Source organism: Aegilops tauschii, chromosome 6 (genome assembly GCF_002575655.3).
Source record: "Aegilops tauschii subsp. strangulata cultivar AL8/78 chromosome 6, Aet v6.0, whole genome shotgun sequence".
NCBI lineage: Eukaryota > Viridiplantae > Streptophyta > Magnoliopsida > Poales > Poaceae > Aegilops > Aegilops tauschii.
In genome coordinates this window covers 276,089,276-276,116,331 of record NC_053040.3, presented here as the reverse complement: position 1 = coordinate 276,116,331, position 27,056 = coordinate 276,089,276, and the positions used below count along the sequence as shown (strand labels likewise).

The 27,056-nt window shown below is 44.0% G+C and overlaps 2 protein-coding genes across 2 annotated transcripts; both read right to left on the bottom strand.

The window, feature by feature from the left end:
- Nucleotides 1-6,568: 6,568 nt before the first annotated feature.
- On the bottom strand, nucleotides 6,569-8,045 carry LOC141026018 (uncharacterized). Its single transcript, XM_073501966.1, has 3 exons — nucleotides 7,699-8,045; nucleotides 6,896-6,990; nucleotides 6,569-6,795 (listed from the first exon to the last, which is right to left on the bottom strand). The coding sequence occupies exons 1-3, from the start codon at nucleotides 8,043-8,045 to the stop codon at nucleotides 6,569-6,571; spliced, it is 669 nt and encodes a 222-aa protein (XP_073358067.1).
- Nucleotides 8,046-24,371: 16,326 nt separating this feature from the next.
- Nucleotides 24,372-25,801, bottom strand: LOC141026017 (uncharacterized). The gene is made up of 2 exons (XM_073501965.1): nucleotides 25,455-25,801; nucleotides 24,372-24,795 (listed from the first exon to the last, which is right to left on the bottom strand). Exons 1-2 carry the CDS (start codon nucleotides 25,799-25,801, stop codon nucleotides 24,372-24,374), a joined length of 771 nt encoding a protein of 256 aa, XP_073358066.1.
- Nucleotides 25,802-27,056: the final 1,255 nt, after the last annotated feature.

Sequence of the window (27,056 nt, the reverse complement as noted above, 5' to 3'; positions counted from 1 at the left end):
TATCCTTCCTGAAGGTCATCAATTTAACGCTGAGGAAGCAGTGGACTATATTGAGATGGAGAGAATTTTTATTGGTGATATGCGTGACGGTGTTGCTGATCTAGTTCAGAGCTCGGTTCGTCTGTTGAACAACATGAAGCGTTTCAAAACTATGCAAGACTCTTGCTGCAAGCCATATGAAGAAAGTGCAAAAGTTGTTATCAGGCAGATTGAGCAGGATGAGGCTGCTGCCACCGACAGCAGAGCTGGTGATTGTACTGAGGCTAATGTTCCTGATCACGAAACGAACGATATTGGCTTGGAACGCGCTGTTGTTGATGTGAGTGAGTCCTCGGTGTTTGCAATTTTTACTATGTTGTTCTGCTGTCAGTATTGTAGTTGAACTTTCTCATCTTCATCTGTTTATTAATTTTTCTTCCATGCAGATTGAGCAGGATGAGGCTGCTGCCACCGACAGCAGGGCTGATGATGGTACTGAGGTTAATGTTTCTGATCACCATACGAACGATGTTGGCTTGGAGCACCCTGTTGTTGATGTGAGTCAGTCCTCGGTGTTTGTATGTTTTTACTATGTTGTTCTGCTGTCAGTATTGTAGTTGAACTTCCTGATCTTCATTTGTTTATTAATTTTTTGTTTTGATGCAGGAGACCAGTCATAATGTTGAGGCTGCTGTTGACCGTGGAGTTAATGATCCATCTACTAATAAGTGCAAGGTTATTTTTATTTTTAATGTCTTTATTCATATTTATTGAATTTTCTTGCGCACCAATGTGCCTTGCTTGTTCATTTTTCTATTCCACACCGTTAAGGGTTTTGCAGGTGATACCTACCTTTTTTGTTACTGTGGTTTAATTCCTTGTGTTTATTGTTGCTAATAATAGCATTGTTTTTTTGGTTCATTACATATGAAATCAGGGTCCTGTTGTTGGCGACGAGCCTTGTTCGCCCGTTGGTGATGTTGCTTTGAATGTTAGCAACAGCAAGATCGATGATGTTTCTGTGAATGCTTCTAAGGTTTTGTTTTTCTGTGCACCTCTCGCTAGCTTATTTTTGATTGTTAGTTTTTCTCATATTATTCACTTTTTCTGAATTTTTTTCTTCAGATGACTGATGTTGAACGTGAGGCTGTCGTTAGTGGTGGAGATGATGCTCATGGTGTTCCATTGAGTAGTGGGCACAATGTTGGTACCAAAGTTGCTGATGAGGATGTTGGTGCTGCTAGCATACTTGATGCCAAACCGCCTGGTGTTGGTATTGCTGGGAATGAAAATCTTTCTGATTTTGAAGATTTGCCGCCGAAAAATTTCCCGCTTGGAGGGCTTGATTACGGTGATGCATTGCAAGATGCTTCTAACATGGAGGAGGTGCCATCCGAGGATGACGATTTACTTCTGTCGATTTCTTCTGGCCCTTGACGCAGGAGGCGCTCGTGTCGTCCCAGGATTTTCTTTCCACAGACCCTGAAAGCGCAGCGATATTGGTGTCCTCTCAAGATGTGCCATCGTCAAACCCTGAAACTGGAGGCATATTGGTCTCATCACAGGAACTACCATCGTCGTCAAACACTGATAGTGCAGGTAAGGACTTGTAAATGAGGCGTACTTCTCAATTTTGGCATTTTGGACATGTTCACTTGTAGTGCTTGAACTTATTATTTTTCTTCTTTTTCTACAAGCAGAAAGTGGAAATGTTGTTAAGGTTGATATGTTTTTCTTCGCTTTTACGAGGTTGCGCATGAACCGTACGAAATGTTTGGGATTTTGCCCGTACCATTTTTGTCTCTTTTCCTTTCTCTCATATGAGAATGGTTGTTGTTGCAGTAGTTTTAATTCATGTAATCTTTTGTGTTTTTCTACTCACAAGCCGATGTTTCAAAATAAAGAATGTGATGCCAGTGTTGGTTCTATTGCTAAAGCGTTTGTCCCCACTGGCATGCTCAACTCAGACAATGCTGACGTTGTTTCATATTCTCTACGTCAGAAGTACCGAGGCACTGACAAGTTGATAGTTCCCAGATGGGTGACGGTCAGTATTTTGCTTTGTAGATAGGATGATAACTTGTTTTGCCAATTTTCTAACTGTTGTTGTTCTTTTTGTACAACAGACCAAGATCTGTGATGGAAATATTGATTCCAATGTGCTAAATTGGTTCACGAGATCTTGTGCTGATGGTTTTGACCAAGTAGGTGAACTTGTACTTTTTGTACTCATGAACTAGAACTGTCCTGTTTTCTTGCAAGTTTGGGAGGTGGGGGAATGAACTTGAGCAGCCTGATTTTAGCCCTGCACTTATGAATGATGTGTGCTTCTTTTTTTGAAGCTGAACTTATTATTGCAAGGAAATTGAACTGATATGTTTGTTGCAATTTTAACTAGAGTAGCATATATTTTTTGTAGTGTTTTGCTTACTCAATTAGAACTTATGATTATCTTATTTTTGTTTGTACTTCTGAATTTCAATTTTCTTCTTTTATTTTATTGTTTGGAGGCTGAATTTTTTGTTTCATTATGATTTGTTAAATTCATTTTTCCTCTGCGATTTTTTTGTCAGCTTCTCTTCCCTACTTTTGATCCGCCGTCCATTGCGGCTACCATGAAGCCTAGCGAAGAATCTGGGCATTGGTGCTTGATTGTTCAGAATTTGAGGTTCCGTCGTTTTGAGTGTCTTGATTCACTGCGCGATGAAACCTGGAGTGATGCAGTTAGATTCTTAAGGACTATGACAGATAGCATAAAGAAGCTTTGGAGGGAGTCTAGCATAGACAGGGCGAAACCGTTCTCGTCGGCGCATATTGATGGTTTCTCTTGCGAGTTTGTGCAGGTGCCGCAGCAGAAAAACACGTGAGTATCCGTTTTAATGAGTTTTTGTTAGTTGTTTTTGTTGCTGGGAGGGTGGTGTTACTGTGTTTTCGGATTTGTGATGTACCCATTTGTTTTTTCTTTTGTTAACAGGCATGGTTGTGGATTCTTTATGCTACAAAGCTGCAAGACCTATCATTGACGGGAGGATGGTGTGATTGAAATGTTAGATTACAGCCACGCAGACATTCTTGACATTAGGAAGACTTTTCTGTATACCTGCGCAACTAGCCATGTGTTTGATGTTGACTTCTGTGCTTTGTTTGGCATCGAACCCTGTACGTAATGCATGACCTTTTGTAATTTTTTGCAGCTTGTACTTCTTTGATTGGTACTGTCATGAATTACGTATTTGAACTTTACCCTTGATGCGGTCTTTTATTTTTTTATTTTTGCAGGTGAGTGGCTGGATCTTAATGAGCATGACTACAGGATCTTTGGCAGCCAGTTCTCGGAGCTCGAGCGCGTATCTCTTGATCTTAGCGAGGGGCGTTCTCCAGAAAAGACAAGGTCTAGTGTTATTAAGGGGCGGTTGGGAGCTCTAAAAGGTTCTACGGCTGCTTGTGCAGGGAGCCCCTCTACATCCAAGAATCCCATTGTGGAATTGATAGACAGCGATGATGATGCGTTTGACAAGATTGCTGGCATGGGAAGAGTCACCAGGAGCGCTGCTGCTGCCAAGGGTTTATCCCCACTTGCTGGAATAGTGGCCTGTAGAGCTGGTGGTGCTAGGAAGGATCCTGCTTTGGATTCTAGCAATGTTACAAGCACGAAGCGTGCACCCAGAGCTCCTATAAAGTTTTTCTCCCCTCTGCAGCAACTTCACTCTCATAAATTCCCTCACCTGGACAAGGCTCGCAAGTTGTATAATCTGTTGCTTAGCGATGAAGCATGTGAGAAGTATGCCGAGTGAGTATCTCTCATTACGTTTCCTCTTCTTTTCATTTGTTGTTTGTAACTGCTAGATAAATATGACATGAACTGTTACTTTTTATACAACTTGAACTGCTATGAATGCCTTATCTTGCTTTCCCTGGTTTTTGTTCTTGTCCGTGCTGCAGGAATACATTCTCAATGATACCTCAGCCCGATGATAGCATAACCAGCTTCACTGGGAAACGCATCTGAGAAGTTTTTGCACCTGGGCAAATGATGGAGGGTGATGTAAAGGACTTCCTTATTGATGATTGGAAGAAAGATCCCGATAGAAATGTTGATTTTGCGTCTGGGAAAAGGGTATTGCTGAGTCCATATTTCATCATGGTAATCAATCAGATCGTTTGTTTCTCTCAAACAAGACTGCCTATTGTTTTACGAGTTTTAATAATACTTTGCTTGTTGATCCTTTCCACCTGTCTATTTCTTTTCTAGGCTTTTTGTAGGTTGTGCTTGACTGTACGTTTTACGGTGCTGAAAATAAACCGTTTAATGTCGAGAGTGCAGCGAGAGATTTCAAGAGCTATGTTAAAGAAAAGGAAGACTTGCTCACTGCTGACCTTGTGAGTTCTACTAGCTGATTTTTGGTTTTAATTGTTTGTTTGTCATGTTGTTTTTTATTTTGAATATTTAACATCTCTTTTTTGGTCATTTGTTTTTAGATCATGATGCCTCCATTCAAGCCTATGGTTTTAGCAAAGGATAAGAAAGTGAACCACTTTTCCTTATATGTCATGAATCGGTACCAAAGTAGCGTCGACATCCTTGACTCTTTACCTTATCCGAAGAACCATCGTCCTTCAAAGAACACCTATCATAAAGACTGCGAGAAGATTGTGAGTGACATTTATGATCTGTACTGGATTAATTTTTCCGCGTCTTTGTTTCTGCTTTTCTGAGACCTGAAAATGTGTGGTCTATTTTCTTTTTTTACAGATCTCCAGGATGGTCCAAGTAATGAAGGCTTTTTATGGTGATGCTCAGTACAAATGCGAGCAAGCAGCCCAAATGGGAGCTTTTTGCAAAGAAACCAATGTTTGTGAAGGTTCCACTTCAAGGGGCGAATGAATGTGGCCATTATACTCTGAAGTATGCGGAATGCTATGATGGTGAAAAGATCATTGGGAACATTTGAGATAATGATGTGGGTTCTAGTTGAGCTTTTCACTTTTCTGTGTTTGGCTTATTGTGTATTCTTCTTTTTAATGTGTCATGATTTTTAATAATTTGTTTTAATGTTTTGCAGCCTCGTATTGTTGATTGGAATGCTGAGGATCTGTATAGAGTTGTGTTCAACCGGAATAACCAACTTCTGGTGACTGAGCTTCCCAAGGAGTTTCAGCCTTTGGCTCCTGGTGCATAGAAGAAATGGTCATCATTCGCGTAGTGAAATGGATAGTTGTGTGATATATCTCTTGACAACATTGTAGGCTTTGATTGTAGTGTTTGGATGTCTAGTCAAGTACTATGTAATTACTGGTATATTTTGTGTTGTGTTTAAGTGTGGCACAATGTTTAACAATGTAAACTAGTTGAACTGAAAACACCTTTTCCCAAGTTCATTACGAGTTGTTGCTGGAAAAGTGAGATATATTTGGTTTTCATCTGTCCCAACCTAGGTTGGACCTTTATAGTTTCTGTACCCTCTTTTCTTGTACTTATAGTATAGCTATGTTAGTACTGAATTGTAATGTCGTTCAGCGTAAGGCTTTTAATATTTGGTGTCACGATAGCACTTGTGGATCTAGCGTGAGTGGAGTGACGCTTCCTTGTTATGTAGAACTGATTTCATATAATGTATTAGAACTGAAGTTTTTTTTGTGATTGAAATTATTTACGACCAAGTTGCTACGTCATCTCTAGCCAAATTTTATTCAAGTATAAGAAATTTAGCAAGATTTGAGAGCCAAATTTTTGTTTGAACTTCTTGAATTGTAGTAGTTGAACTTCATAGTAAAATTTAAATACTGGTTTAAATTAGCTAGATTTAAATAGGTCTCCGGGGGGACCTATTTTCTAGGCTGTGGTTCTTCTCAAGGCAATGTTTTGTATGATCATAGTACTTGCCTTACAGACTAAGTTGTACTGACATTTCAGTTGTACTATTACTGTTATTCTTGAGTGTGTCAATGTTTTATGGAATGTGAATTGAAGCTTCCCGTTCCTTTTTATATTTTTGTAGAATGAATGTACCGTTTCTTCAAGTGTACCAGAACTCTCGGTCCTAGCATGCTAGTGGCTGGGAAATATGTACTGATTGTTCTTTGCTTTTCCTGTTGCAGTACTCAGTAAATTTCTAACTACTATTAGCACGATGCTGTTAGTAGTGAATGTTGTCCTCGGCTGAAACTTAGTCTTTTTAGTGTTCTTCTGAAACTAAAAACTGATTTCTTAGTGTGATAGTACTACCGTAAATGTCTAAGCTGTACTAAGCGCCCAATTCTACTATTTGTTGTTGTCCTTAGTTAGTCTGCCACTGTTTTTGTTTTTTGTGAAAATATCCATGTATGATTTTTGTTTCTGCATGACTGGTTTCAACTTCAACCTACTTCAACTTCAAATGATGGATGAACAAAATAGGAAGCTAGCAAACTTGTTGACTGACATAAGCAAACGATGTACATGATATACATAGGCAAACTTGTTCAAACCCTGACAGACATAACATAACGTAGCTGGTTCAACATAACGAAAGCAAACTACAAATCTGAAACAACAATATTAAGGACAGGCTGAAGTGCGAGCAACACGAATGCAGACTTTCATGCATCTTCATTCTGCGAAGTTGCAGTGGTAGTAGGGGTCAGCCTCCAGCTCTTTTGAAATATCCCAACCTATCACGATGTTGTCGATTGTCTTCCATGACTTGTACGTGGCGTACGCATCTATTCCTGCGTACGTGATGAGGTTGTCTGGCAGTGGGCTGGTCCCCCATAGTTTGTGTTCTCTCTTGTCCATCTTCTTCTTCATGGTGCTGTAGAATGGGTGGATTACGCCGCCTGCAACATCGGCCAAGGAGTCGTAGTATTTGCTGGTCTTTGGATCTTTCCACTTGTGCTAGCTGCATGTCAATGAAGTTGTTGGGGTTGATCTCCAAACCAGACTTGTTCAGCATCCGCTTGTCACCTCCAATCCTAAAACCGACAAATGTGTACAATTTCTCCTCCTGCAGGAAGTCTTTGAGGCGCTTGGGCCTGCAAGGGGGGAGACACACATTTAAAGATTAGTCTTCTTTTTTGAAGATTTAATTCTTCTGCTTTTTGGTTTTGAAAGTGATAATCCATGAGGTAGATGCTTATATAGTATAAGTCATGGATGAATGTAGTCCACAAACTAGTACACAAAGTCCTGAAATTAAATTCAACTACACGATGCTATTTTTCTTTTTTGCTATCTTCAGTGCTTCACCAAATTCAAGAATCATTTTACCAGATTCAATGATATATGTGCTGCTTGATTCAAGTTTAGTTTTCTTTTTTGTTGAATAAAAGACCTATACCAGTGCTTGGTACATCTTTGTGCATCAATTCTATATCAAGTTCAGAAATTAATTTGAGAAACATGTGCATCAAGATATGGACCTATACCACTTCACCAAACATCTTTAAATACATCAATTCTATAAACTATACTAGTGCATCAAGATCAGAATCTATGCTAGCACATCAAGTTCAGAAATTAATTTGGTGCATCAAGTTCAGAATTCTATAAACATTTTTTCAGATGCTAATCTGGTGAAACAATCCACTTCACAGTTTCATAAATGCATGTAACTTGAGAAACATGTACTCGTGCATACACTTCACAAAGTGTAGTAGTTCATCTAGTTGGGAAACTAGTTTAATGAAGTTTTTAGTGAGTAGTACTAGTACAACAGATGAATGAACAGTAGTATGGGTTACCATTTTGTGGCTGCTGCGATGTGGTACACCAAGCAGAGTTCCTCGACGCACAACTGCAGGACTGCCGCCATCTGTGGAGGTTCATCATCGCTGGTGAACTCCACATCAACTCCGATGAAGCTCAGATACAAGCCGCCGCCCTTCATCCTGAGCCTGCTCATCACCTCGTCGGCCTTGTCTGGTTCGTTGGTGCAGACGATCTCCAGCGTCTCCTTGCCGTGGAGCTCAACCCCTGTGAGGGTTCTCGTGTACTCGCGCTTCTCGCCGGGGACGTGAACGTCGACGAGGTTGCTACTCTTGTCCGAAGGCTCGCCATGATGACGCTTGGCGGACGGTTCCTCCGCCATCGCCTTCCTGCGGCGACTGTGGGTTTGGGAGAGAGAAGTTTGTGGTTTGTGTGCAGTGGAGATTGAAGCGGCAATGGTGGTTTCTGGGAATGAGGCAGAGATGGAAGACAATGGGGTATTTTGCAGTGCGTCGACGGGGATGTGTGGGAGGCGGTTCGTCGGGGGCGTGGGTGTGGTGGTCGTGGGGGTCCCCGTTTGCAGTCCCTTGTGGCAACCGCTCAATGGGTGGTGCGGGTGGTGGCCTGGAAGAAGCAACCGTCCAATTCAAATGGTTTTACTCCTGCACTGACTTGTCTTGTCAAGCTGTACTTATGACCTGCTAAATCCCACTTGCACGTCTCAGGGGTGGTGATGACGGCATTTTGGACTGTTTAGGTGACGTATGCTTTGTGATGTTTTTCCGTGAGGATGTTAAGTCTTGTTTTTCCACTGAAGTCTTATAGACTAGTTTATCTGAAGACACTTTTCAGTGCCCTGGGAGTTGTTGTTCAAAACTGGTACTTATTTTATTTTCATCTGTACTTACCTAAGTTAGGCCTTTATAGTTTTGTATTCTCATTTTAGTGCACTTATGGTTTAGTGCTGTGTGAACTGAAATGTAATTTCATACAGCGTGCGGTTTTGAAATTTGGTGTCGTAGTGGTGTGAGTGGCCTGACTGATCCTGCTTTTTTAGTACTAATGTCATATGTATGTTTGAACTGAGTTTTTTTTGTTCTTTTGGGTGGTTTGTGGGATTGAGATTATTTTACGACCAGATCGTTCGTTGAGGTGTGTACAGATTTTATATAAATTAGAAATTTAGCAAAATTGACAAATAAATTCTATTTGAACTTCTTTTATTTTAGTAGTTGAACTTGTCAGATTTTATGTAAATAAGAAATTTAGCATAATTGACAAACATTATATGTTTTGAACTTTTTGCATTTTACTAGTTGAACTTGAAAGTAATATTTAATTCGGTTTTTTAAATTATGTACATATAACAGATACGCTATTAAGTTCTCTTCTTTTTAGAGGTTCGTTGTTTTTGTATCATATTTTCTCCTTTTTTTATTATCCGTGGTGCAGAGCTAAAATTATTTTTATTTATATTTTTCGTATTCAAAGTTATTTCCTGCGAACTAATATTTGAATTTATATATTTTCAGTTTCGAACATTTTTCTTGTAGTTTATATTTCTTTGCCTCGCCCTCTGGTTTGTTTAAGTAGGCTTATTGGTGGGGTGTTTGTAAACGATGCAGGCTATTGGGCCGTTTTCCGGCCCTGATAGCTCGTCCGCGCGGCTGTGCAGTGCGGCGTGCGCATGCGCTCTGGTTTTAGTCCCACCTCGCTAGTCGAGTGTAACACCCCGCATGTAACTTGCCATATTTGTAACTCCGACTCTTGCCATTTCCGGCTATGTGTTATGTTTTTCCCTCCGTTGTCGGGTTTTGTCTTTCGTTTTGTATTTTGTCATGTCATGCTTTTTCATTTTATGTCATCATGCGCATTGCATTCGCATACGTGTTCGTCTCATGCATCCGAGCATTTTCCCCGTTGTCCGTTTTCCAATCCGGCGCTCCTATCTCCTCCGGAGCACCCCTCTTGTTTTCTTTCGTGTGCGTGTGTCAAACTTTCTCGGAATGGACCGAGGCTTGTCAAGTGGTTTTCTTATACCACCCGGAGACTACCGGTCAAGTTTCGTTCCATTCGGAGGTCGTTTGGTACTCCAACGGTTAACAGGGCATCCGCTAAGTCCATTTGAGTGTCCAGCAAAAACCCCCTCTAAAACCAGCCCAAAACCCACCAAACTCTCTTCCATGCTCTAGGTCGTTCGATCACGACCGTGTGGGCGAAAACCGCAGCTCATTTGGAGTCTCCTAGCTCCCTCTACCTATTTATAAGTGGGCATCCCGAAAAACGGATTCGCAGACGAACCCTAGATTTTTCCCCTCCGCGCCGCCGGACGCGTCCGCCGTCGGCCGGACACGTCCGCCGCCGAAACATCCGAACCGCAGAGCGCCGCGTGGCGCGCCTCCTCCGTCGCCGCCGCCGAGGCCAGCCGGCCCGCGCGGCCCGCGCGCCCGGCCATCGCCCCGCGCCGCCGCCTCCCGCGACCGCCGGCCCGCCGCCGCGGCCGCCGCCCTCTGCCGCCGCTCGGCCATCGCCGCCGCCGCGCCTCCGGCGCTCGCCGCTCCCGCCGCCGCCGCCGCGCTCCGGCGCCCCTCCTCCCTCCGGCCGTCGCCCGCTGGCCTCCTCTTCCTCCCGTCGGCGAACACCACCGCAAGCCCGCGCCCGAGCCGGCCCCGATCCGATCTGGTCAACGGGAAGGTTGACCCGAGACCCCCCTTTTATTTTCTAAGTCTTGAAATTTCATCAGCACCTTGCTCTGTTCCCGATGCGATAACTCTGTGCATGTAGCTCCGATTCGCGCGTGTAATATGTCAAACTGTTCGTTTCGTGATGCTCTTCATTTTGCTCAATTGCACCATGTTCATTAGAGGTCATCTTGAAGCCCAAATCTTCGTTAGAAGAGGGCTAGTTGCTGTTATTCTCTGGTTCTTGACAGAACTTGGAGATTTGTCATTTTTGTATCATTTAATCTGTGCATCTTTTGAGCATGAGCTCTACATGTGTTTTGAAGTATGCCATGCCATCTTTCCAGTGGTATAGTCCATGAATTTTTGTGATCTCTGTGGTGACTAGCACAATCATGCAAAGTAGGCCCCGTAATATTTCTGATTTCAGGGACTTAGTGATTTCTCAAAGTCCTCGTCTGCTGTAATTTTGTTGCCATGTAAACTTGATGCTACAGAGAGATCCATACATATTTTGGAGATATTCAGTAAGGATGTTTTGTAGCTATAGTTGTAATTGATCCATTCCTGCAATTGTTTGCAATTATAGAGTGCCATAGCATGACTCAATCTTGCTCTACTTTTGCTATAAAATATTCCTGGCAGCTTCTTAACATGACATGCCTTTTTGCCAAGCTTATTGTAGTTGATCCGTACATGCTATGCAATTGTTCTTGCCATGGTTAGCTTCATAAACATGCCATATTGCTGTAGGTATGCTTGGTTTGTCATGCATTGCTCTGTAGTGAGTGCATCAAGCTCACAAAGAGGCCTACATATTAATATTTCTGCCATGCTCTGTTTTCTGCTAAGTCTGAAACCTGATAACGAAACTTGCTATGTTAACATGCTTGCCATCATATCTTCTGTTCCTTTTTGGCTTATGGTCAGTAAGGGACTTTTGTCATGTGCTTTTAGTAGAACACTACCATGCCTTGTTTTGCTATGTTAAGTTCCTGTAGCATGTTGATTTCGTGCTCTGAACATTGCTACCTGATGCTGATTTCTGCCATGTCCAGTTTTTCACTAAGTCTGTGAACCAGTAATCTTTTGCACTTTTGCCATGCTTGTTTGAGCTTGATATGTTGTGAACTAGCCGTAGCTCAGTGTTCATATTTTGTCAAGCATCTCCTGTAGATTACTGCCATGTGCTTTGTTGCTATGTTGGGGTGTTGTAGCATTGTTACCTGTTGCATTTTAAGTGCTATCTTGCTGTTTATCGCAGATTAGTGTCATCCTTGTTTTGCTTGCCATTTGCAAACCGTGCATCCGATTCCGGTGATCTTTATATCGATTTCGACCAAAATCATCTAATCTTTCTAGTGGCATGCTTGGTTTGCCAAGTTACTGCCATGTTCATCATTTTCCTTCCGGAGCACGCATATGCATCGCATATCATATCTTGCATATCATACATGTTTTGCATCATGGTGTTTGCGCATTTCTCGTTGTTGATTGTGGTTCCGTTTGTTTGTGTTCTTGTCTTGGGTAGAGCCGGGAGACGAGTTCGTGAACGAGGAACCTGTCGAGTACGCTTACGAGGATCGAGCTTTCGACAACTCTGAGAACCTTGCAGGCAAGATGACCACCCCTCGAAATCACTTCTATCTTTGCTATGCTAGTTGTTCGCTCTATTGCCATGCTCCGCTACCTATCACTTGCTATATCATGTCTACCATTTTAGCCATGTCAGCTCTAACCATCCTTTCCTAGCAAACCGTTGTTTGGCTATGTTACCGCTTTTGCTCAGCCCCTCTTATAGCGTTGCTAGTTGCAGGTGAAGTTGAGGTTTGTTCCATGTCGGAACATGGATATGTTGGGATATCACAATATCTCTTATTTAATTAATGCATCCATATATTTGGTAAAGGGTGGAAGGCTCGGCCTTATGCCTGGTGTTTTGTTCCACTCTTGCCGCCCTAGTTACTGTTATACCGGGATTATGTTTCTTGAGTTTGCTTTCCTTACGCGGTCGGGTGATTTATGGGACCCCCTTGACAGTTCGCCTTGAATAAAACTCCTCCAGCAAGGCCCAACTTTGGTTTTACTATTTTCCACCTAAGCCTTTTCCCCCGGGTTTTCGCGAGCCCGAGGGTCATCTTATTTTAACCCCCCCGGGCCAGTGCTCCTTCGAGTGTTGGTCCGAACTGAGCAGACTGCGGGGCCCCCTCCTGGAAACTCGAGGTCTGGTTCTACTCGTAGGATGTCTCATCCGGTGTGCCCTGAGAACGAGATATGTGCAGCTCCTATCGGGATTTGTCGGCACATTCGGGTGGCTTTGCTGGTCTTGTTTTACCATTGTCGAGATGTCTTGTAAACCGGGATTCTGAGACTGATCGGGTCTTTCCGGGAGAAGGTTTATCCTTCGTTGACCGTGAGAGCTTATGATGGGCTAAGTTGGGACACCCCTGCAGGGTATTATCTTTCGAAAGCCGTGCCCGCGGTTATGAGGCAGATGGGAATTTGTTAATGTCCGGTTGTAGATAACTTGTCACTTGACCCAATTAAAATACACCAAGTGCGTGTGTAGCCGTGATGGTCTCTTCTCGGCGGAGTCCGGGAAGTGAACACGGTCTGTGTTATGGATGACGTAAGTAGGTGTTCAGGATCACTTCTTGATCATTGCTAGATGACGTCCGTTCCGTTGCTTCTCTTCTCGCTCTCATTTGCGCAAGTTAGCCACCATATATGCTTTTGCCGCTGCAGCTCCACCTCTTTGCACCATTTTCCCCTTTAAGCTTAAATAGTCTTGATCTCGCGGGTGTGAGATTGCTGAGTCCCCGTGACTCACAGATTCTACCAAAACAGTTGCAGGTGCCGACGATGCCAGTGCAGATGATGGCGTCGATCTCAAGTGGGAGTTCGACGAGGAACGTGGTCGTTATTATGTGTCTTTTCCTGATGATCAGTAGTGGAGCCCAGTTGGGACGATCGGGGATCTAGCATTTGGGGTTGTCTTATTTTCATCTGGATTTTGGCCGTAGTCGGCCTATATGATTGTATTTTGGATGATGTATGATGATATTTATGTATTGTGTGAAGTGGCGATTGTAAGCCAACTCTTTATCCCATTCTTGTTCATTACATGGGATTGTGTGAAGATGACCCTTCTTGCAACAAAACCACTATGCGGTTATGCCTCTAAGTCGTGCCTCGACACGTGGGAGATATAGCCGCATCGTGGGCGTTACAAGTTGGTAATCAGAGCCATCCCCGACTTAGGAGCCCCCTGCTTGATCGAATCGCTGGCGTTGTTGAGTCTAGAATAAAAATGTTTTGAGTCTTAGGATTATATATATCGGAGAGTAGGATTCTCTTTACTCCTCAGTTCCTTCGTCGCTCTGGTGAGGTCTCCTGACGTAGAAGTTTTGACTACTCTCTCCTCAAATTTCACTAAAAAAAATTTAGGATCACGCGGGTATCTTGGAATCGTTTCGATCGATTTGTGACGAGAACATTGTTCTTGGTGCCTCCTGACATTTAGGGGTTGTGGCAGTGTCCCGGGGAGTTGAGCTCCGAGGTGTTGTCGTCACAATTTTATCGTTGCAGTTCTGGAATACCTGAGTTTCGCCGACATCGAAATCTCTTTTATGCAGTTGTTGGTGAGATCACCTCGACGCCACCCAGTACTGGGGCGGGAGTTCGGGAGTATTGCCATAACTTGTATAACGGATGTTTTTCGAAGGTTGAGGTAAACAATTTCCGAAGGTTTCTTGGTTATGTGTTGACGGATGGATACAGCCGGATCTAGGGATTGTTAGTTTGGGTGATATATTTTGTGTCCCCTGTATCCCCTACACCAGATTGCATAACCAGAAAGTTTCGGGAGTTTATAAGTGGGAATTCTAGTAGCCTTAGGATATCTTTCCGACAGACGCATGATATGAGATTGGGGTTCGACGTCTAGTGGTCCGCCTGTATACGGTTGATTTTACAGTGGTCTCGTTGTGTCTTAAAGAGTCCATGGCTTTGCCGACTCGGGGACGCTTCGTATGTCATGTGCACAGCCTTGTACATGATGGTGTTGTACGATTGAGCCCGTGTGGGCCCCACCACGAAAACTTCGGACGAAATATCTATCATATGTTTGTTCCGGCTTATTCTGCAAGCCAATAATTTGTTTTATTTTGTATTGTGGTATTCGAGTTTCTTCGAATTCAATTGTTCATTCCATATCTTTTTCAAGTGGCTTCTCAACTTATGAAAGTGTGATGATTTACTACGGAATTCATTCGTTCATCTTCGTTCGAATGTTTATTGTGAAGACTATATGTTGCAATTTCTATCCATTGATTCTACTTATCTTTTGTCTATCAAGATGCTAACGGATGTCACCCTCTTCAGGATGGGTCCGCCAACGCGTCAGAATCCGGATCGCAATGAAGGGAGTCAAACGAACCCTCCGCCACCACCTCCACCTCCGGAGGCATGGCAAGCAATCATGGCAGCCACCAACGCCAATGCTCAGATGATTCTACAACTCTTGCAAGAACGTACTCAAGGGCAAGGCAATCAAGGCAATCAAGGTCAAGGCAAGAATCAGTTTCACTTTGCCACTCTCAACCAGTTTCTCGCAAATCAGCCCAAGTCTTTCAGCTACTGTGCCGAGGCCACGAATGCCGATGATTGGCTCGTGGACATCAACATGCATTTTGAATGTAGCAATGTCAGGCCTGAGGACTTTGTCAAGTTCGCTTCTTTCCAGCTCAAGGACCAAGATGCTGATTGGTTTCAGCAATACAAAGATTCCAGAGGAGGTCGTGTGATCACTTGGACTGACTTCTGTCGGGACTTCAAAGTGCACCACATTCCACAAAGTGTTGTTGAGAGCAAGCGTGAGGAGTTCCGCAATCTCAAGCAAGGAAACATGTCTGTGTATCAATACAACATTCAGTTTCAGAAACTTGCTCGCTTCGCTAAACAAGACATTCCTGATGAAAAGGGCATGATCTATCACTTCAGAGGTGGCCTTAAAGAGGATCTGCAGTTAGCTCTCGTTCTTGTTGAGCCTACTCACTTTGATCAATTCTACAATATGGCACTAAAGCAAGAGGCTGCTCAGCTCAAGTGTGAGGCTTCTAAGAAGAGAGTCAGAGACGCAGTTCAGTCTTCTTCTTCCTCACTTGTGTCAGCTAAGCAACAGAAGTTCTGGTTACCTCCTCCTCCGTTTCGTCAGCCTTACCAGCAGAAGAACAAAGGTGGCCATGGTTCTTCAAACTCTTCCAACTCTGGCTATCAGAACAAGTCTCAGAACCAAGCTCCAAAGTCCAATGCTCCTTATCACCGTCCACTCTCAGAGGTGACTTGCAACAAATGTCAGCAGAAAGGTCACTATGCTAACAAGTGCTTCAACCAGAGGCGTCTTCCTCCTCCTCCTCCTGTCAGATCTTCCAGCAATGCAGTGGTCAAGCATAATCCAAAGTCTGCAAAGGTGAACATGATGAATGCAGCTCAAGCGGAGGAATCTACTGATGTGATAATGGGTAATCTCTCAGTTAATGATATTCCTGCAAAAGTTCTTTTTGATACTGGTGCATCGCATTCTTTCTTGTCATACCAATTTGCATCGAAGCACAATGTTGACACAGATATTTTATCCAAAGTTATGCAAGTTGTTTCTCCGGGTAAGCTTTTGTCGTCTAGTTTGGTTGCTCCCGATGTCTCCATCAAGATGGGCGACTATAGATTTCAATCTTCTCCAATTGTTCTTGGTGACTCGGATATTGATCTTATTCTCGGGATGGACTGGCTTTCTAAGCACAAGGCTCAACTTGATTGTGCTGCCAGGGAAATTCAATTGACACACTCGTCTGAGGATGTGATTATTTTTGCCGCTCGTGATGAAACCATTCGGTTTTTCACTCTCAATGAGAAGGGCGAATTGGATGCCATCTCTCAAATTCCAGTCGTTTGCGAGTATCAAGATGTCTTTCCAAAAGAGCTTCCGGGTATGCCTCCGCACCGGCCAGTTGAGTTCGTTATCGAACTAGAGCCTGGTACTGTACCCGTTTGCAAGCGTCCATACAAGCTTGGACCAAACGAGCTGAAGGAATTGAAGAAGAAGCTCGATGAACAAGAACGTCTGGGTTTGATCAGACCGAGTTCTTCTCCATGGGGTTGTGGTGTTCTCTTTGTCAAGAAGAAGGATGGCACGGACCGACTTTGTGTCGACTACCGTCCATTGAACAAGAAGACTATCAAGAACAAGTATCCACTTCCCAACATCAATGAGCTATTTGAGCAACTCAAAGGTGCTAAAGTTTTCTCGAAGCTTGACCTTCGGATGGGTTATCATCAGATTCGCATTCGTGAAGAAGATATTCCCAAGACAGCATTCAGAACGAGCTTTGGTTCTTATGAATATACTGTCGTGTCTTTCGGCCTTGTCAATGCTCCTCCAGTGTTCTCTCGGATGATGAATTTCATCTTCAACCCCTATACCAATGAATTCGTTCTGGTGTATCTCGATGATATCTTGGTCTTCTCCAAGAATAAGCAGGATCATGCCAAACATTTGCGATTGGTGCTCGACAAGCTCAGAGAGTATCAATTCTATGCGAAGTTCTCCAAATGTGAGTTTTGGCTCGATGAAGTTCTTTTCCTTGGCCACATCATCTCTGCCAAAGGCATCGCTGTTAACCCCGAGAAGGTGTCCGCAGTTCTGGATTGGGAACCTCCTCAAAAATGTCAAACAGCTTCGCAGTTTTCTGGGTCTTGCAAGCTATTGCCGAAGATTCGTTGAGAATTTCTCCAAGATTGCAAAGCCTCTTTCCAACCTCCTACAGAAGCATGTGAAATATGTCTGGTCTCCCGAGTGTGACGTTGCTTTCAACACTCTCAAACAGAAACTAGTCACAGCTCCTGTCTTGACTCCTCCTGATGAATCCAAGCCGTATGAAGTTTTCTGTGATGCTTCTCTCCAAGGTCTCAGTGCTGTGTTAATGCAAGAGAAGAAGGTTGTGGCCTATACCTCTCGGCAGTTGAAGCCCAACGAGAAGAACTACCCCACTCACGATCTTGAGTTGGCGGCAGTTGTCCATGCATTGATTACGTGGAGACATCTCTTGTTGGGAAGACAAGTGGACATTTTCACTGATCACAAGAGTCTCAAGTATATCTTCACTCAACCCAACCTCAACCTCAGGCAGAGTCGATGGGTCGAAATGATTCAAGAGTACAATCCGAGTATCAAATATACTCCAGGCAAAGCAAATGTCATTGCAGATGCCTTAAGCAGGAAAGCTTATTGCAACAGCTTAATTCTCAAGCCTTTCCAACCGGATCTTTGTGAAGCTTTCCGCAAGCTGAATCTCCAAGTTGTTCCTCAAGGCGTTCTTGCCAACCTCATAGTCTCTCCTACTTTGGAAGATCAAATTCGTGAGGCACAACTCCTTGATGCCATGGTGAAGAAGGTGAAACGTGGTATCGACAAGGGTCTTTCCAAATACAAGTGCTATCGCATTGATGACAGAGACACTTTGTTCTTCGAGGACCGGATTGTGGTTTCGAAAGGTGATCTAAGGAAAGTCATAATGAACGAGGCGCACAATTCTCTCCTTTCCATTCATCCTGGAAGTACGAAGATGTATCATGATCTCGAGCAGTCGTATTGGTGGACTCGAATGAAGCGAGAAATTGCTCAATTCGTGAATGAATGTGATGTCTGCCGAAGAGTGAAAGCAGAACACCAATGACCAGCTGGTCTCCTCCAACCTCTTGCTATTCCGGAATGGAAGTTTGATCATATCGAAATGGACTTCGTGACTGGATTCCCCAAGTCCAAGCGCGGAAATGACGCTATCTTCGTTGTCATCGACAAGCTCTCTAAAGTGGCTCATTTCCTTCCTATCAAAGAATCCATCACAGCAGCTCAGCTGGCAGAGCTTTACACCTCCAGAATTGTCTCCTTGCACGACATTCCACAATTGATTTCTTCTGATCGTGGAAGCATCTTCACCTCTAAGTTCTGGGACTCCTTCCAGAAGGCCATGGGCACAAACATTCGCTTCAGCACAACTTTTCACCCTCAAACTAGTGGCCAAGTCGAGCGAGTCAATCAAATTCTTGAAGATATGCTCAGGGCTTGTGTCATTTCCTTTGGCATGAAATGGGAAGATTGTCTTCCTTATGCTGAATTCTCCTACAACAACAGCTTCCAAGCGAGTTCGGGCAAGGCCCCATTCGAGATTCTCTATGGCAGAAAGTGCCGTACTCCTCTCAATTGGTCAGAGACTGGTGAACGCCAACTTCTTGGCAATGACTTAATCACTGAAGCTAAAGAAATGTGTAAAGTCATCCGTGATAATCTCAAAGCTGCGCAATCGCGTCAGAAGAGTTACTATGATAGTAAGCATCGTGATTTGGCTTTCGAGATCGGAGACCATGTCTACCTCCGCGTCTCTCCAATGAAAGGCACTCGTCGCTTCGGTATCAAAGGGAAGCTTGCCCCTAGATACGTGGGTCCTTTCAAGATTGGTAAAAGAGGCGACCTCGCCTATCAACTTGAACTTCCTTCCAACTTCGCGAACGTGCACGATGTGTTCCACGTGTCACAGCTCCGCAAGTGCTTCAAGACGCCTGAGCGCACTATCGACTTCGAAGAGATTGACCTCCAAGAAGATTTGTCTTATCATGAGCACCCAGTTGCTATTCTTGAAGAAACTGAGCGCAAGACTCGCAACAAGTCTATCAAATTCCTGAAAGTGAAGTGGTCGCATCATTCCGACTGGGAAGCCACCTGGGAACACGAGGACCATCTCCGTTCCGAATATCTGGAGTTCTTTCAGACCTAGATCTCGGGACGAGATCCTCTCGTAGTGGTGGAGTGTTGTAACACCCCGCATGTAACTTGCCATATTTGTAACTCCGACTCTTGCCATTTCCGGCTATGTGTTATGTTTTTCTCTCCGTTGTCGGGTTTTGTCTTTCGTTTTGTATTTTGTCATGTCATGCTTTTTCATTTTATGTCATCATGCGCATTGCATTCGCATACGTGTTCGTCTCATGCATCCGAGCATTTTCCCCGTTGTCCGTTTTCCAATCCGGCGCTCCTATCTCCTCTGGAGCACCCCTCTTGTTTTCTTTCGTGTGCGTGTGTCAAACTTTCTCGGAATGTACCGAGGCTTGTCAAGTGGTCTTCTTATACCACCCGGAGACTACCGGTCAAGTTTCGTTCCATTCGGAGGTCGTTTGGTACTCCAACGGTTAACCAGGCATCCGCTAAGTCCATTTGAGTGTCCAGCAAAAAACCCCTTTAAAACCAGCCCAAAACCCACCAAACTCACTTCCATGCTCTAGGTCGTTCGATCACGATCGTGTGGGCGAAAACCGCACCTCATTTGGAGTCTCCTAGCTCCGTCTACCTATTTATAAGTGGGCATCCCGAAAAACGGATTCGCAGACGAACCCTAGATTTTTCCCCTCCGCGCCGCCGGACGCGTCCGCCGTCGGCCGGACACGTCCGCCGCCGAAACCAACGAACCGCAGAGCGCCGCGTGGCGCGTCTCCTCCGTCGCCGCCGTCGAGGCCCGCCGGCCCGCAGCCGGCCCGCGCGCCCAGCCATCGCCCCGCACCGCCGCCTCCCGCGACCGCCGGCCCGCCGCCGCGGCCGCCGCCCTCTGCCGCCGCTTGGCCATCGCCGCCGCCGCGCCTCCGGCGCTCGCCGCCTCCGGCCGGCGCCCCTCCTCCCTCCGGCCGTCGCCCGCCGGCCTCCTCTTCCTCCCGTCGGCGAACACCACCGCAAGCCCGCGCCCGAGCCGGCCCCGATCCGATCTGGTCAACAGGAAGGTTGACCCGAGACCCCCCTTTTATTTTCTAAGTCTTGAAATTTCATCAGCACCTTGCTCTGTTCCCGATGCGATAACTCTGTGCATGTAGCTCCGATTCGCGCGTGTAATATGTCAAACTGTTCGTTTCGTGATGCTCTTCATTTTGCTCAATTGCACCATGTTCATTAGAGGTCATCTTGAAGCCCAAATCTTCGTTAGAAGAGGGCTAGTTGCTGTTATTCTCTGGTTCTTGACAGAACTTGGAGATTTGTCATTTTTGTATCATTTAATCTGTGCATCTTTTGAGCATGAGCTCTACATGTGTTTTGAAGTATGCCATGCCATCTTTCCAGTGGTATAGTCCATGAATTTTGTGATCTCTGTGGTGACTAGCACAATCATGCAAAGTAGGCCCCGTAATATTTCTGATTTCAGGGACTTAGTGATTTCTCAAAGTCCTCGTCTGCTGTAATTTTGTTGCCATGTAAACTTGATGCTACAGAGAGATCCATACATATTTTGGAGATATTCAGTAAGGATGTTTTGTAGCTATAGTTGTAATTGATCCATTCCTGCAATTGTTTGCAATTATAGAGTGCCATAGCATGACTCAATCTTGCTCTACTTTTGCTATAAAATATTCCTGGCAGCTTCTTAACATGACATGCCTTTTTGCCAAGCTTATTGTAGTTGATCCGTACATGCTATGCAATTGTTCTTGCCATGGTTAGCTTCATAAACATGCCATATTGCTGTAGGTATGCTTGGTTTGTCATGCATTGCTCTGTAGTGAGTGCATCAAGCTCACAAAGAGGCCTACATATTAATATTTCTGCCATGCTCTGTTTTCTGCTAAGTCTGAAACCTGATAACGAAACTTGCTATGTTAACATGCTTGCCATCATATCTTCTGTTCCTTTTTGGCTTATGGTCAGTAAGGGACTTTTGTCATGTGCTTTTAGTAGAACACTACCATGCCTTGTTTTGCTATGTTTAGTTCCTGTAGCATGTTGATTTCGTGCTCTGAACATTGCTACCTGATGCTGATTTCTGCCATGTCCAGTTTTTCACTAAGTCTGTGAACCAGTAATCTTTTGCACTTTTGCCATGCTTGTTTGAGCTTGATATGTTGTGAACTAGCCGTAGCTCAGTGTTCATATTTTGTCAAGCATCTCCTGTAGATTACTGCCATGTGCTTTGTTGCTATGTTGGGGTGTTGTAGCATTGTTACCTGTTGCATTTTAAGTGCTATCTTGCTGTTTATCGCAGATTAGTGTCATCCTTGTTTTGCTTGCCATTTGCAAACCGTGCATCCGATTCCGGTGATCTTTATATCGATTTCGACCAAAATCATCTAATCTTTCTAGTGGCATGCTTGGTTTGCCAAGTTACTGCCATGTTCATCATTTTCCTTCCGGAGCACGCATATGCATCGCATATCATATCTTGCATATCATACATGTTTTGCATCATGGTGTTTGCGCATTTCTCGTTGTTGATTGTGGTTCCGTTTGTTTGTGTTCTTGTCTTGGGTAGAGCCGGGAGACGAGTTCGTGAACGAGGAACCTGTCGAGTACGCTTACGAGGATCGAGCTTTCGACAACTCTGAGAACCTTGCAGGCAAGATGACCACCCCTCGAAATCACTTCTATCTTTGCTATGCTAGTTGTTCGCTCTATTGCCATGCTCCGCTACCTATCACTTGCTATATCATGTCTACCATTTTAGCCATGTCAGCTCTAACCATCCTTTCCTAGCAAACCGTTGTTTGGCTATGTTACCGCTTTTGCTCAGCCCCTCTTATAGCGTTGCTAGTTGCAGGTGAAGTTGAGGTTTGTTCCATGTCGGAACATGGATATGTTGGGATATCACAATATCTCTTATTTAATTAATGCATCCATATATTTGGTAAAGGGTGGAAGGCTCGGCCTTATGCCTGGTGTTTTGTTCCACTCTTGCCGCCCTAGTTACTGTTATACCGGGATTATGTTTCTTGAGTTTGCTTTCCTTACGCGGTCGGGTGATTTATGGGACCCCCTTGACAGTTCGCCTTGAATAAAACTCCTCCAGCAAGGCCCAACTTTGGTTTTACTATTTTCCACCTAAGCCTTTTCCCCCGGGTTTTCGCGAGCCCGAGGGTCATCTTATTTTAACCCCCCCGGGCCAGTGCTCCTTCGAGTGTTGGTCCGAACTGAGCAGACTGCGGGGCCCCCTCCTGGAAACTCGAGGTCTGGTTCTACTCGTAGGATGTCTCATCCGGTGTGCCCTGAGAACGAGATATGTGCAGCTCCTATCGGGATTTGTCGGCACATTCGGGTGGCTTTGCTGGTCTTGTTTTACCATTGTCGAGATGTCTTGTAAACCGGGATTCTGAGACTGATCGGGTCTTTCCGGGAGAAGGTTTATCCTTCGTTGACCGTGAGAGCTTATGATGGGCTAAGTTGGGACACCCCTGCAGGGTATTATCTTTCGAAAGCCGTGCCCGCGGTTATGAGGCAGATGGGAATTTGTTAATGTCCGGTTGTAGATAACTTGTCACTTGACCCAATTAAAATACACCAAGTGCGTGTGTAGCCGTGATGGTCTCTTCTCGGCGGAGTCCGGGAAGTGAACACGGTCTGTGTTATGGATGACGTAAGTAGGTGTTCAGGATCACTTCTTGATCATTGCTAGATGACGTCCGTTCCGTTGCTTCTCTTCTCGCTCTCATTTGCGCAAGTTAGCCACCATATATGCTTTTGCCGCTGCAGCTCCACCTCTTTGCACCATTTTCCCCTTTAAGCTTAAATAGTCTTGATCTCGCGGGTGTGAGATTGCTGAGTCCCCGTGACTCACAGATTCTACCAAAACAGTTGCAGGTGCCGACGATGCCAGTGCAGATGATGGCGTCGATCTCAAGTGGGAGTTCGACGAGGAACGTGGTCGTTATTATGTGTCTTTTCCTGATGATCAGTAGTGGAGCCCAGTTGGGACGATCGGGGATCTAGCATTTGGGGTTGTCTTATTTTCATCTGGATTTTGGCCGTAGTCGGCCTATATGATTGTATTTTCGATGATGTATGATGATATTTATGTATTGTGTGAAGTGGCGATTGTAAGCCAACTCTTTATCCCATTCTTGTTCATTACATGGGATTGTGTGAAGATGACCCTTCTTGCGACAAAACCACTATGCGGTTATGCCTCTAAGTCGTGCCTCGACACGTGGGAGATATAGCCGCATCGTGGGCGTTACATCGAGGGGGCTCCGGACCTGTTTATAAGCGCAGCCGAGTTTCATTGGTCGAACTCCTCTGAATACTTACCCGAGCGCTTATACACGACGCTCGCTCTCTCTGTCTCTCTTGACCTATGGGCCCTGATCGGTGGGCCCTATGTTGTTCGGATTACTAGGGATTCGCCTATGGGCTCGAGTTCAAGTATCTAGTAGCGTCAGGGCCTGCGCCTGACCTTGGGCGGTCAGTTTTTTCTTTTTTTGTTTGTTTGAATCTAGTACTTGACTCCACCAGTAACTTGGACTGAAACTTTTTGTTCTAGTTCTTGTCAGTTTTGTGTAAGTGTAATCTAAGATGTACTTGCGTGTAGACTAAGTTGTACTGATAGTCCATTCATAGTAGCGCTTACGGACTGATGCTTCTATGTACTTTTTATTGTAGTAAGTATGTACTGTCTGATCAAGTGTACTAGTACTGTCATTCTTAATCTGCAAGCGACCAACATAAGTGTGTGCTGATGCTTCTTAACTTTTTCTGTTTGTAGTACTTGTTAATTTTCTAGCAGCTACATATGAATGAGAACACTACATGAAGTACTAAGAATTTTTGCTTCAACTTTTGAAGTGTTGTTAAGCAACTCAAATTGAGCTGATTGATCTCAACGTTATGTTTTCTATACAATACTGAATCGAAACTAGACATAGAACAACGTTGTGTGATTAGTTGCATCATAACTAGTACTTTAGAGCAGCCACAATGTTCCATTCAGAAGCTACTTTTGAATTTGAAATGATGGATTAACAACATACGAAGCTACCAAACATATATAATGAGATGAACAAAACATTGTACTTGATGACATAAATAAACTTGTTCAACCATGACAAGCACGACATAATCATACTCATTCAACCCAACAAGAGCAAACTACTAATTTGAAACAACAAGATAAAAGGCAAGCACAAGCGGAAGGAAAACGAAGGCGGGCTCTGATGTATCTTCATCCCTAAAAGGGGCAATAGGGGTGGTCGTAGAAATTCGCAGCCTCCCGCTGTTTTGCAAATTCCAAACCATCTGTGATGTAGTCGATCATGCTCCATGACTTGTACGTGGCGTACACATCTACTCCTGCGTACTCGATGAGGTTGTTTGGCAGCGGGCTGGTCCCCCACAGTTTGTAGTCTTCCTGCGTGTTGATGTTCTTCTTCATGCCTTTGTAGAATGGGTGGATGATGTTGGCTGCAACATTAGTCAAGGAGTCGTACTCTTTTCCGGTGTATGGAACTCTCCACTTGCGCTGAATGTCGATGAACTTGTTGGGGTTGATCTCCAAACCGGACAACTTCAGCTTCTCTTTGTCGCTTTCAATGCTGAAACCGGCAAATGTGAACAACGTCTCATGCTGCAGCAACTCGTTCAGGCGCTTGGGCCTGCAAGGGGAGAGACATTTTTGAAAATTAGCATTACTTTGATGTTTGAATTATTCATTTTTGTTTTGTTTTACAAGCGATGAATCCATTAAGTAGATGTTTATGTAGCATAAATAATGGATGAATGTACTTCAAAAACTAGTAAACAAAGTTCTGAAATTAAATTAAGTACATCATGTTATTCTTCTTTTTGGATTATACAAAGTTTCAGTCAGTGTTGTATGTTCTGCTTTGGTACTAGTTTAGTTTACTTTTGTTGAATAGGATAACACATAAACAGTGCTTCACCAAGTCCTTAGTTTATTTTCTTATGAAAATAACATTAGATCAAATTCATAAAATACTTCACTACATCAAGTTCAGAAACATCTTTTTAATACATCGAGTACATAAACTACACTATTGAATCAAGTTCAGAAACTACACTAGTCAATCAACTTCAGAAATTAATCTTCCGCAAGATTTTCCAAATAGTAATCCAGTGCATCAGGTTCAAAAATACATTTATAGTGTATCTACATGAGAAAATGCAGTAGTGCATCCACTTTTCACAAACCACACTAGCACATCTAGTTGGGAAACAAGTCTGATGAGATTTCCAGGATACAGTACTAATAAAACAGATAAACCAAACAGGGAAAATGAGTAGGATGGCTCACCATTTTGTGGCCGCTGTGATGTGGTACACCAAGCAGAGGTCGTCGACGCACAACTGCAGGACTGCTGCCATCTGGGGAAGTTCATCTTCGTTGGTATAGTGCACACCAACGCCGACGATCCTACGAAGCATGCCGCCAAGCTTCCTCCAGAGCATGGAGATCACCTCGTCGGCCTTGTCTGGTTCACTGGTGCAGACGATCTCCAGCTTCTCCTTGCCGTGGAGCTCAACCTCTCTGAGGGTTTTGGTGTACTCACGCTTCTCGCCGGGGACGTGAACGTCGACGAGGTTGCTGCTCTTGTCCGACGGCTCGTCTTGATGACGCTTGGTGGACGGTTCCTCCGCCATCGCCCTCCTCCGGCGGCTGTGGGCTTGTGAGAGAGAAGTTTGTGCTTTGTGTGCAGTGGAGATGGAAGCGGCAATGGTGGTTTGTGGGGATGATGGAGAGATGGAAGAGAATGGGGTTTTTTGCAGTGCGTCGACGGGGATTTGTGGGAGGCGGTTCGTCGGGGGCGTGGGCGTAGTGGGTGTAGTGGCGTGGGGTCACCGTTTGCAGTCCCTTATGGCAACCGCTTAGTGGGTGGCGCGGGTGGTGGCCTGGAAGAAGTAACTGTCCAAGTCAAATGGTTTTTACTGCTGCACTGACTAGTCTTGTCAAGCTGTACTTATGACCTGCTAAATCCCACTTGCACGTCTCAAGGGTGGTGATGACGGCATTTTACTGTCGCACTGATCCGTCTTTGTCAAGCTGTACTTATCAGCTGCTTATCCCACTTGCACGTGTCAGGGTTGGTGATGATGGAGGTCTGTACTCCTCTACTGTGGTACTTGGACTAGTGATTGAAGTGTAATTGAACTTACCAAATACCAGTGAGACTATGTGTGATGCTAATGTTTTTTAAAACAATTTTTGTATTTTTTAAAGGATTGTTTATATCAAGATAATCTCCGAGTATTTTTTACAGATAAATTAGATTTTCATCAGTACAGAATGTATTATATTCGCATTTTTGTTTGAGGTAATTATTTTTATGTACTGATGGTCTTTCTGAATTGTGTCTGGCAGAAGCAGACATAGCTTTGTTTTTTCAAAACGATGTTTTTGAGGTGTTCACGGGTGTGTTTGTTTTACTCTGCCTTTGTACTGATGACTGAGAATTATCAGTACTGATGTACTATAAGAGTTTAAATTTTCCTTCAATTTTTTTTGCTGAGTTACTGGTCAACAGTAGTGTTTTTCATCAGTACAAATGTATTTGTGACTGCATTCAAAAGAATTATCAAATGGTTTACATAATAATGTCACTGCTCCAGCGGGCACAAATCACAAATTATATCAGTACTGATGTGTACTCTGCCTTTGTACTGACGACTGAGAACTATCAGTACCGATGTACTATAAGAGTTTAAATTTTCCTTGACATATTTTTGTTCCTGAGTTACTGGTCGACAGTAGCGTTTGTGTCAGATAAATCCAGATAAGTTTTTTCAAATGTATTTGTGACTGCATTCAAAAGGATTATCAAATGGTTTACATAATAATGTCACTGGTCCAGCGGGCACAAATCACAAATTATATCTTAACTATAGTACTGATCGAGAA